General features: G+C 33.1%; 1 protein-coding gene across 4 annotated transcripts in view; it reads right to left on the reverse strand.

Annotated features, from left to right (window-relative positions):
* Positions 1-2,218: 2,218 nt before the first annotated feature.
* Positions 2,219-12,288, reverse strand: part of LOC118199102 (baculoviral IAP repeat-containing protein 8-like) — a 37,785-nt gene continuing 27,715 nt past the window's right edge. For all 4 annotated transcript variants that reach the window (XM_035370888.2, XM_035370891.2, XM_035370892.2 and 1 more), the window contains 5 exons: positions 9,344-9,978; positions 6,026-6,201; positions 5,729-5,937; positions 3,332-3,396; positions 2,219-3,002 (listed from right to left, as the gene is read on the reverse strand). In XM_035370888.2, coding sequence (XP_035226779.2) covers positions 2,827-3,002; positions 3,332-3,396; positions 5,729-5,937; positions 6,026-6,201; positions 9,344-9,978 — 1,261 coding nt within the window. In that variant the 3' untranslated portion in view covers positions 2,219-2,826. The remainder of the gene's footprint in view (positions 3,003-3,331; positions 3,397-5,728; positions 5,938-6,025; positions 6,202-9,343; positions 9,979-12,288) is intronic.

Consider the following 12,288-nt stretch of genomic DNA (forward strand, 5'->3'; position numbering starts at 1 on the left):
TTAAAAAAAAATCAAATTATTATGTAGTTTTTTTTTTCTAAAATATTTTCAAGTTAAATTGATGAAGTGCCATTATCATTGTGCTGATTTAGAAAAATGATGAGTCTTAAGAAACTTGTACGGGAATCGCACACAGATTGGTTTCCTAGTTGACACATTTAGCCTCAAGACTCGGGCCCTAACTAATTCGATACTGATGATTTGGCTACACTGAACCAGAGCTTTAACGTCTCATCCACCTTGCCACAAGTAAAACAGGATTTAACATGAAACTATAGAATATAATGCAACTACAAAATTCACAAAGTGACATCACATGCGAAACCTGACCTATATATCCTTTCTGCATCTATTACCAAATCATTACTTGCTCAAGCTTTGTATTTCATGATAAATGAATGTTCATGATCTTCCCCAATGTTACGATTTTTGTTAAAAGTACTATGTATCTCTTAAACGATTAAAAAACACTAAATTCTGAATACCGTAGCAGATTTAGCATTACCCGGGGTGTGCCACGGGGAGCTACACTACTACACACCTGCTACACTACACCCCTTCTTGGTTACATGATGAGCACAAGCGTATGATATATGATGATTACATGTGTATGAATGGAAAAAAGTAATTTCAGTATATGATTTTCATATTTACACTTTCATCTATTTTTTTCATGGTGGTACTTTTCAAAGAAAGCAACACCACCTTTAAAAAAACACAACCCAATATTGCATGTTTTGCACATGTACCAAGATCTGTATCAGATTCACCATCTGAAAGCAATTCGTGTGGAACTTTCAGTGCTTCAGAAATGGTCAGCCCTCTCCAATCCATTTGGAAAATAATTAACTAATATCTACAATTTGAAATTATAAACTATAAAATAAAGCAGGATTTCATCAGTTGGCAATCAAGCTTTTCAAGATTTCTGAATGTGATAAATTAGAAACAAAAATTTGACCATGCAGTTTACATTTTTGAAATCCCGCCTAGTATTTTTAATCAGACGATGAATTATGTCACATAATATACTTTTTGTTAGAAAAAGTATTTAAATGTGAAATGCACACCATACACAAAACATAAGATTTCAAAAACTACAAATTCTGATATATTTTTTATTTAAACTTATAAAAATTGAAATAAAACTATACATTAATAATACAATAAAGTTGATACAATCTTTTGTAATTCAAAAATGTTAAGAGCACGCATGAAATGCAAAATGTTTAAATAACTTTGATTTAATGTAATACCTCCTAAATGACAGGGTCTTTCACAGCTATTCAATTATTCTGTAGCATTTATTAAACTTTTATAACAATATTTTGTTTTCATTCAATATAAATTTTTTTCAATATTTGTATACATTAGAAGAATATACAGATGAACATTAGAAGAATATTAAAATATCTACATATGTAAAAAGTTCTTTAATAGTCTGGGCGAATGAATATACGTTGGCACAGTTCAGGCTCGAGGAAAGAATCTGCTTCCAAAAGATATGAACAGCCACGAAAATAACACAGAATACGAAATCAGCAATTATTCATTATCTATACAACGCAAACTATTTACAAAAGGTGGTAACGAAAAATAAATGCAGCAGAACCAAGAACATTGAGGCTGCAAAGTATAAAATATAACTGTCTGTCTCCTATACTTTAGCTGAGCATATTTAAATTATGCATTCAGGCCTTGGGGGCCCTACAAAGTGCTAGGTTCCCCATGCTTTCCAATAACATCTCGCAAAATCAGGCACCGCAGAAACACTTTGGGGAGAACCAGGACCTAGCTTGGTTTTTAAGTCAGAGTTGAAAGCTGTCAATAAAGCCCTTGAATTTAATGAGACTACTGATCTTAATAGAGATGTCTAGATTTTGAGGGACAACCATAGCTCCATTCAACATCCAAATGACAAGACTGAAAATAGTAGGCATAATGAGTATTTTACTATGAAAACCCCCATACTAGATTAGATATAGATTGCAGTTATGAAAAATCAGATCATTAAACAGCTTGTTTCTTATGTATGCACAGATGAGTTACCATCTGTTTCTCGACAACGCATTCAAACGTAACCCTCTTCCCCCCCAAAAAAAAAACTGTGCTTATATTTTCTGAATATATAGCAAATACACCTAGTCAATAGGTTCACAAATTGCTTTAACCCTTTCCAGCATGCTACCTTTTAAAATTGGAATTTTGACAAAAAAAAAAAAAAAAAAAAAAAAAAAAAAAAGTAGGCAGTCTAATCAGGCCCAGATGAGTACACAGGGAACATTTTGTGATGATAGCACAAAATTTCTTTCATTTTAATTCTGTGGGTGTGCCCATTTCGGGCACACACCACACGTGGCACTGAATGAATAGATCTTCGAAAAGAGTGCAGAAACGAGCATTACTGGGAAGCACATAAAAGAATAAGAGATTCTGCCTACGATTAAAAAACACTAAATTCTGAATACTGTAGCAGATTTAGCATTACCCGGGGTGTGCCACGGGGAGGCCTGCTACACTACACCCCTTCTCTTCTTTTCAACTGGAGGTTAAAAAAAAACTACGGTTCCAGCTTATACACACAAGAATACGGCAATGCATTACAAGCTCAAGTCCAAAACTTTAAACAAGCAGCACTATAAGCATAGACCGCTTTGTAAAGTAGTAACTGCTGTTACTTTTAAGGTTCATCCCATTTTTTTAAACCAATTTATTTCCTAGAATAGCTCTTACCTTGAAATCAACTACTCTGGATGATTTAAATTAAAGTTCATAATATCACAGTACATGTAGCAATTTTTGTTTTGTAATTATATTCAAAAGAAATCAGCTCAAATAAGTTCGCACTCTATTTGTTATGGGCTTCCGACAAACTGCACAGTTGTCAAGTGCTTGAGCACATTTTTCACAGGAGATCAAATGCCCACAAGGAATGAATACTACTTGTTTTTCAGAGTCCATGCAAATTTTACATAACAACACATCCTTTACTTCATTTACCCCTAGAAAAGAATAAAAGAATTCATTGATTATAATATATGAGCAATGATTTTTTTAAGGTTTCGTAAAGAATATAAAAAACTAGAGAAAAACTGAGAATTTTTTAAATTTAAGTATTTTTTAATTAAGAATCATGGTTGTTTTCTAAATTTCTAACCTAAATACTATGCAATTAAAATTTTAAGGTTTTCATAAGAAATTCAGGAAAGTTTAAAAGAATTTAATATATGATAACAACTAGTTAATTGAATATAAAAAATTCCAACCTTACTTCAAACAGAAAATTTTTAAAAACTGCACTACAAGAATACATTTAAATGAAATCAATTACCATTCTCTAAAATCTTGCTGTCAGAACAAATTGCTTGTGAAGAACAAGATATTGCCGGGACAGTTCTATATAAAATAGAAAAAAGACTTGGGTCAGATTATTCTGTGAAACCAACATCAATCTATGGTTAAATTTTACTGACAAATTCTAAATTGGCATACTATGCTCTTTAATACATAATTCTAGAAGTTACATAATAACCATGCATTAAATATAAAACAGTAAATTTACAGATATTATAAATAAATGGAAATGTTATAAAAAATAAGTGCAGTCAAAAGTCTTTAATCCGGATCTCAAAGGTACAAACTTTCTGCGCATGCGCATAACACCTTTACGCATGCACGTTTAATGTATAACGGACGGTATAAATTACGGTTTCATATTTTTTATTTTATAATTTCTGCATGCCATCTTACCAGATTTAAACTGATGATCTATAATCCGGAATCGCTGAAGTCCCGAAGAGTCCACTTTTGACTATATTAGCTTACTGATTGATATGAGGATTACCTTGCAAAGATCACAAAATTAACTAAAACGCTAAATGCTTGCTTTGAAACTAAGAGCCGATATACTGCATTTGCTCTTAGTTCCAAAACAGCATGCATGTGAAATTCATCAATTTGTCTTTAAATAATTGTGCTAAATCAAATACTTTATGTTAATTTCAAAATTTTAATAAGCTTATACATCACGTTTAACATTTTTCTATTCATTGTAGCCGTTCTTCAGATTTTTCAGATAAATAATGATTTTGACATGTGCATCATATAAAAACAGTCCCATGAAACTGAAAAATAACGTTATTGCACATGACATTATGCAATAGGAATCAACAGTTGCCGGTATTCGCATAATAAATAACTAAATAAAGGAAAACATCCCTTTGCTTCATCCTGTTTTCACCATCATGCATCCATGTGGCATATTTATCATTGAGAAGGCCATCACACTGCAATACTCTGACTGATTGAGAAAGACTTACCAATTTGGGGTGTTTTTCCATTATAATTTTGAAAAGATTGTGTTAAATTTCCACAAGGAATCAATTCTTCGCTTGAGTTGGCAGACCGCAGAACTTCCAGTCTTATTCAATACAGATTTTGAAAAGGACAATAAATGTTTGTTGCTTGCTTTGCTGCAAACTGTAATTGTTTCAATATTCGAGATTTTGCGGAAAAAGGGGAGACCCCCCCCCCAACTTCTGTACTGTATCATGCACTGGCAAAAAAAAATTAAATTACTTTGACTATTCAATTACATTCACTTTATTTATGGCATTCCGAATATTACACCTTTGAAAAATAATGTGTTAAAACACACCCACTTTTTAAGTTTATCTATACTTCAGCAGTTACTGCAAATATATTGTTATAAATATTCATACATATGCTCATAATATAAGCATAGCAATCATAATAAATGAGAATATGAACTGATCACACGGAACGAGAATGTAAATTATTAAAATCTTGATAGAATTTCAAACATGTGTAGTATTGGATGGAAGGAAAAGAATACGTAATGTACGGGAATTTTTTACTGCTTTCGCAATTCTTTGACCAACAGAATTTGACCTGTCTGTACTCACAGGTACCAAAGGTTACATTAATGCAAAGAAGGAGCGAAAAGCTATTTCTGGGAGTATGATTCACCATCTGATGTTCCATAAAAGGAAGTTGTTTATTTAGTTTCGGCTTTGTTACGGGGGAAAAATGTGTGTGCGTTAAAAAAAATAGCACTAAAAACAAAAAACTAAGTGCTTTAGAGAAAAAGTAAGCAACCTATATGAGCCTTTATATTTTATTTTCAAATATAAAGACTTGTAAGGACAGCTACGAACCCTGGCACTCCCTTGACTTTTTCCATGTACACATCGATGTATTTTCACTTAAAAAGTCAAAATCCTATTCTTCTTACTCTTGTAAAAAGCACTGGACCATTCTGCACTTCACCCAAGTTGTCTTTACAAGTTTATCAAGAATTAATTTGGTTCAGATAAAATCAAGGCAAATGCAATAACATGCTTATCTATTACTGGTGCGAAATTGAGGTGAAATTCTTACTGCTGTGCTGCAATAACATGCTTATCCATTACTGGTACTAAATCATACTTTGGCATATATGTGCTAACAATAAAACAAGTTCTATTAAGACATTACAAAACTCATTTACTTAATTTTTCAAGTGGGCAATATTCCTAGTTGGTTGAATACTGGGTAATCAGACTTTTACTGTACATTTATAAAATTATACATCATTAATACAATTACATAACAAAATTAATTCTCTACTACAGCATTTTAAATATTTAGATTTTATATTAAAAAGTGCATTACGTATTCACATTCTTTAAAGCATTCAATATAGCCCTATCGATGTAAACACACTTACTTTTTATTTTCATCATATGCTAGAATAGCTTCACATAACTCATGTAAAGAAGTAAAGTTTTGTCCTTCTGTACTGAAGTGTTCAAAGACAACTTTCTGAACCAAAGATTCGGGAAAAATCTTCATAGCTTCACAGACAACTTCATTATTTAAAAGACCTCTGGGCAGATGTCTTACAACAGGATTTTTTGGCACAGGCATACTCAATTTCTAAAATGAAATTTTTTTACTTCAAATAAATAACAAAAGCTAATCTGATAAAAAATAAATAAAATAAAAACAAACATTTCAAACTTACCTGCAAATTGCATGACCTCTGATTTACTTTTTCAGGCCTTCGAGATTGATTCTTGGAAAGAGCAAGGAATGCACAGTCAGGAAAGAATTTGGTATGCTCAACCCAAGGATCATCTTCCAAATCCCAGTTTCCCAAAGATCCTCCACAGAAATAACATGTTACAAGATCTGAAACTCCTGTTTAAAAATTGCAATATTTAGGAAATTCTATGCAACATGTCTAAATAATAATTTCTTTTAAATAACATACATGTAAAATCTATGCCAATATAAAATTGCTTTTTTGTCTAATTTTACAACTTAGATCAGCGATTCTCAACCATTGCGCCGCGACACTTTTCTGCACTGCCAAATTCTTAAAAGTGTGCCACCAAATTTTAAAAATGTATGTAGTAAAAATTACAACGGGTTTTATTCTAGTATACGGTACACATGAGAACTGGCAAATTAAATTTTTTAGAGATTAAGAAGTGCACCAATTTTGGTGCTGAATATTTCCGTGTTTGAATTAACTTTGAACGAAGAGGAAGAACTAATTTTAAAATATTCGGAAGAATCAATTCATTTTGGATTAACATTAGATGTAATTACCCATGACGGCCAAAAACGCTTTAAAAATATTATTACAGTTTTCTACATCATATTTGTGTGAATTCGGATATTCAGTATTAACCAACATAAAACAACAACAAAACAAAAACAAAAAAAAAAAAAAAAAGATTATGAAGAGTAGCATTGTCATTTTTATGACCAAATGAAATTATCAAAAACATCAAACTCAAATTTCTCATTAAAAGTATTCTTATTATCCCTTAATAAACGTACTGCTGTTTTTGTAATACATTATTATTTTATTTTACATTTAAAATTATTATCATTAGCTATTTTACACAGTGTATTATTAGGTAAGTTAACAAATTTTAATTATCTTTTTCTTTGTGCCACCAAATTTTGAAATACGTTAAAAGTGTGCCACGACAAAAAAAGGTTAAGAATAACTGGCTTAGATGTTTCCCAGAGGTTTATTTTCTTTTAAATTTGTATTAAATTTTTAAATAAATGCAAAGCATACAAAGTGAAACAGTATCTTCTTTTTAATGGCCAGACAGCCCAGAATGGGCACTTGCATTCCTCAACATCGAATTCCAAGCTCTTCTATCCCAGGCCATGGACATGCCAATTTTTAAAATTCTTAAGTCTGTTTCCCAAACAGTCAAGCCACCTAAGTTTAGGACTCGCTCTTTTTCACGTGCCAAATGGTCTGGCCCTCAAAAATACTCAAAATTTTTCTTTCAAAGAAACAGTATAAAAACCTAATATTCATTCAAAATTAGTTCATCAGCTTGGAAGTCATTGCAAGATATGCGAACAAACTGCAAAGTGACACTGATGCTCTCTCAACAGACCCATGACGGCCAAAAACGCTTTAAAAATATTATTACAGTTTTTTACATCATATTTGTGTGAATTCGCATATTCAGTATTAACCAACATAAAACAACAACAACAACAAAAAAGTTATGAAGAGTAGCATTGTCATTTTTATGACCAAATGAAATTATCAAAAACATCAAACTCAAATTTCTCATTAAAAGTATTCTTATTATCCCTTAATAAACGTATTGCTGTTTTTGTAATACATTATAGTATTTTAGGAGTATTTAGGAGTATTGGCTTATAGTATTTTAGGAGATTCATTTTTAGACAAATACTAGCAAGCCCCCAAGTTATGAATTCCATGGGAATAAAACTGGGAAAAAATAAGAAGTTGAAAATAAGTTACACATTAAATGAAATTAATACATAAATATTAAATTTAAATGAAGGTTATATTCATTTTACAACAAAACTTAAACTTTATACAACACTGAACAGTAAACTTGACATAGAAAATTAACTCATAAAAATCAATTAAAACTTCCACGATGTTTTAAGTAAAAACACTGTTAAACATTAACAAACACTGATCAAATGAGTGCACCAATGCAACATACATTTCATTTTCTTCACCTTCTCACATATGAGATTACATGAACAGAAATATGCCAACGTAATAGTATTGGTTAAAAAAGAAACCCAAAGTCTCGCATAGATTTTGAATGTAATTTTCAACTTCAAGGGCAATCAATATACAGGTCTCTTTTCAGGAATCTCCTCCCCAAAAGAGAGCACATAAATTTCATACTGAAAATAATAAGCAGAGTTAAGCAAGCATGAATGCAGCATCTATGGAGGCAAATAGTGATGAAAGAGACATGGCTCAATCAACACATAGACTCGTATCACTTCTTTTTGTCTTATGTGACAGATCTGGAAGTGGTGCATAGATCACCACAAACAAAAGCTTTGCATTCCTACCTCCTCTAAAATTTCCAAGAAAAGCCTCTTCTTTCTACTTCACAAGCTTAAACTGAATACAGAGAGACAGAAGTTTAATCCCAATTCTTTTAAGATACATCCAGAATTTTTTCCCATCACGAAAGGTGTCCAAAATCTCACCAAACCTGTGCCAACAGATCAATTAATTCTCTACTGATAAATACAAGTTCCGGATACAGCACATATGACCTTCAAGATAATCTAAATGCCAGTAGAAGGAACAGATAATTCTTTAGATAAATAGATACATGTTACAGATATAGCACATAAAAAATTTAATATGATCTTCAAAATAATCAACAAATTTATTAAAACTTGTGAATCATTTCAGTGGCCAATATCTCCAATAGCATCTGAAATAAAACAATCACCTTTGCAAAGTTGATGCTATATCAATTTGTTAAAATACGTATCTAAAGTGGTGATGCATTTATTGTGCACACTGCTGTTCTTGCTCAAAGCTTAGAAATCAGTCCAATGATGCATATAACATTAAAAAATACACTTTTTTTTTCTGCAGAAAACGGGTATCAAACTTGTCTTTTATAAAAAGTAGTATTACATATAAATAGTTATATTTTAACTACATAGATATACATAAATAGTTGTATTTACGTAGTACCAAAAATTGAACTGGCTTATTAAAGATTCGCATTATATAAAACCAAATTCGTTATATCACATTTATACTGCCACCAAACTGCAATTTAGACTTCTAATAAAAAATGATTGAGAAATGTCGATGAACTTTTCTAGAAAAAAATGATGGAACCTTGAGAAAGATATCAAAAATGAAAAATTTAACCTATAGGCTTTTGTAACTCTAGCAACAATATTTCTACTTGCAGATTATGGATATTTTAGAAAATTAAAACATTACAATGCTCACAGGACACAAATATTTATTTTCTCCAATAAATTAAATTTTAATATTATATACCTGTATAAAAAAGACCACACTCTGAAAGCTGTTGAGGAGTTAACATCGTTAAAGGCCAACCTTTATAAGTGAGGAGACGCCTTTTTATATCTGCCATTGCTGGATGCTTGGGCTTATAAGCAGCAGATGTAGTTCGAGAAGAATAGCCTGATTTCTCTGATGAAAGTGTAAGAGGAGCTGACACATGACGACTAAGTGGCACATTTCCAACACTGCTACTCAAAAGAAAAGGGCATGCTGGAGACTGTCTTAAATGTTCTTTCAAAGGTCTGTCACCTCGTCCCCAGTTAAAAACTATGACGTAGCAAAACGGACACTGTACTCTGTCTTCTGATTGCAAATAAAAAAAGCCAGCTTCTGCCAAATCTTCTGGTTTTATGAAATCCTTTGGCCATTTACCTCTGAAGGAATTTAAGCGGTTAATTTCATACTTCATGGATTCAAATATCTTCTGTTCAGATGGGTCAGCCTTATTTTGTACGCTCTTTGGTTCATCGGGAACATCAAAAGACTGGGAAATACTGCTCAATTTAACACAATCTGGCTCTAAAGAAGGCTTGGGAAAATTGACAGATGGTGAACTTAAAGCTAAAGCCATGCTCATTTTCTTTTTCCCCCAAGAAATGCAATTACACCTGTAAAAGAAAGTTCTTATTAATAATAAAATTTTACATATTTAATGGCTTAAAATTGTGAAAAATTTCAAAATATGATTAGAACAAATATACAAATTAAAAGTGAACATAGCCTTCAAATACGATACAAATGTTAGCATTAATTGAAAATTCTCGTGATTTAAAATCTTATAAAAAAAGGAGAAAAACCTCTCAATTATTATTGTAGTTAGTTTGTTGTAGTTTTAAGAGTTTGTTTAGAAAACTGCTCTTGACTGTAGCGAATTTGCGGATTACCTTTCTCTAGCTGTTTTTAATTAAGTTCTGTTGAACGTTTGAGTAGTAAAAGATAATGACAGTCAAAAGTCGTTAATTCGGACACCCATAATCCGGAATGATCTATCGCCGAAGTCCCGACGAGTCCGGATTAACGACTTTTGACTGTACTGTGAGATACTGTACGAATACCTAAGGAAATTGAAGTATTGTGTGTTTTATTTATTTGTGATAATAATAAATCTTATTCATTTTTCATCGGACTTGTGCATTCAAATTCCAAACAAACCCGTACGCACAGAACAATTTTTGAACAACAAGAGCGATGGAAGAGCAATTAAGGCAGTTGATATCAGCCTTTGCCTCGTTTAAAGAAGAAATGAAAGAAAAGATAGATGCTGGCCAGGAAGAGATGAAATTGGGCCAAGAATCTGTTAATGCAGAAATGAAAGCGAATCAAGAAAAGATGAAAGCTGTTAAAGCAGAAATGAAAGTAGGCCAAGAGGAAATTAAAAGAGAAATCACATGCATAATAGAAAACAAATTCGAAGCTATAGAAGACAGAATTGACACGGTTGAAAACAGAGTTGGAGAAATTGAAGAAAGGGTTTCTACCGTCCAACAAGAAACTGCTGACAAGATTTTTGTGGTTGCCAAAGAAATCGATACTTTAAAGAAGATCGTAGCGATGGCAGGGAGCAATTCTGATAGTTTAAAATTTTACCCATGCCTGCTTGTTCCTCTTTGAAGTTATCTAAATATGATGGCAAGACCTCTTGGCAAGTGTATAAAATACAATTTTCTATAGTGGCAGAAGCGAATGGATGGCATTCCCAAGCTAAGGCCTGTCATCTCGCCGCTTCTCTGAGAGCAGACGCTTTCCGAAAATCAAAGACTAAATTTTGAAGCTCTATCCGCCGCTTTGGGGAAAAGTGTTTAAAAGACTACAGCAGGCTTCAACTAAAATCCCGCCAACAGAAGCCCACCGAAACACTTCAGGAGCTCGCCACGGATGTTAAAAGGTTGTCACATCATGCCTTTTCGGAGTACCCGACAGAAACAAAGGAAATTTTGTCCCTGCAACACTTCATTGATGGCACCCAAGATTCTGAAATACAGAAAGCACTGCTAATGGCGGATGTGAAGGACATAAAAAGCACTCTGTTGTACACGAGTTCGACACAGCCCAGCAAGCAACTCTTAGAGATCGCTACGCAGTCAGAGCTGTGCGAGTCCACACGCCAGTGGATCAACTGATGGCTCGTTTAGATGATTTAGCCAGAGAAATCAATGCTTTGATACAGAGTAGAAGTAACTGGCTCTAATGTGTTGGAAATGTGGTATTGAAAGGCACATACAACGGCACTGCAGAACACCCCAGGGCACGGAATACTGGTGAGAAGAAACCAACCCTAAAGTGCTGGAACTGCGGTGTTGAAGGCCACATGCGAAAGAACTGCAGAACACCCCAAAGTACGAAAAATAAAAGAGGCGAGTTAAACAGACAATTAAATGCCATGGGAAGGAAAAGGATTGACAAGAAACTAAAGTGCTGGAACTGTTGAGCTGAAGGCCACGTACAAAAGAACTGCAGAACACCTCAGGGTACGAAAATTGAGACCATTTCTCAGCAACGACGCAAGAAACAAATTAATGACCATATCAAGGAACGGAGGTTGCCAGATAAGGAAAAACCTTGTTTTAAAGCACTCAAGATTTCTACATTGAGTGGCAACAGTAACGGACTGTTCATCAAAGGGCATGTCGATGGAGTTCCTTGCAATATGATCATTGACACAGGAGCTAATGTTACCATCATTTGGAAAGATTTAACTGAACAGTTTAAAGATAAACTTATTTGGACGCCATCCTGTGTTACCCTTCAGACTGCATCTGGTCATAAGATCGACATAGCTGGGAAGTTAAACGTGAACGTATGTTTGGAAATGATGCCTACCATCACACGGCATATGTGGCGGATATTACAGATCCATGCATACTCGGACTGGGCTTTTTAAGGAAATACAATTTTTCCTTAGACTTCAAAAATAATAA

This window comes from Stegodyphus dumicola, chromosome 3, assembly GCF_044657685.1.
Source record: "Stegodyphus dumicola isolate Sdum_Otavi_A_Nest chromosome 3, ASM4465768v1".
Classification (NCBI taxonomy): domain Eukaryota; kingdom Metazoa; phylum Arthropoda; class Arachnida; order Araneae; family Eresidae; genus Stegodyphus; species Stegodyphus dumicola.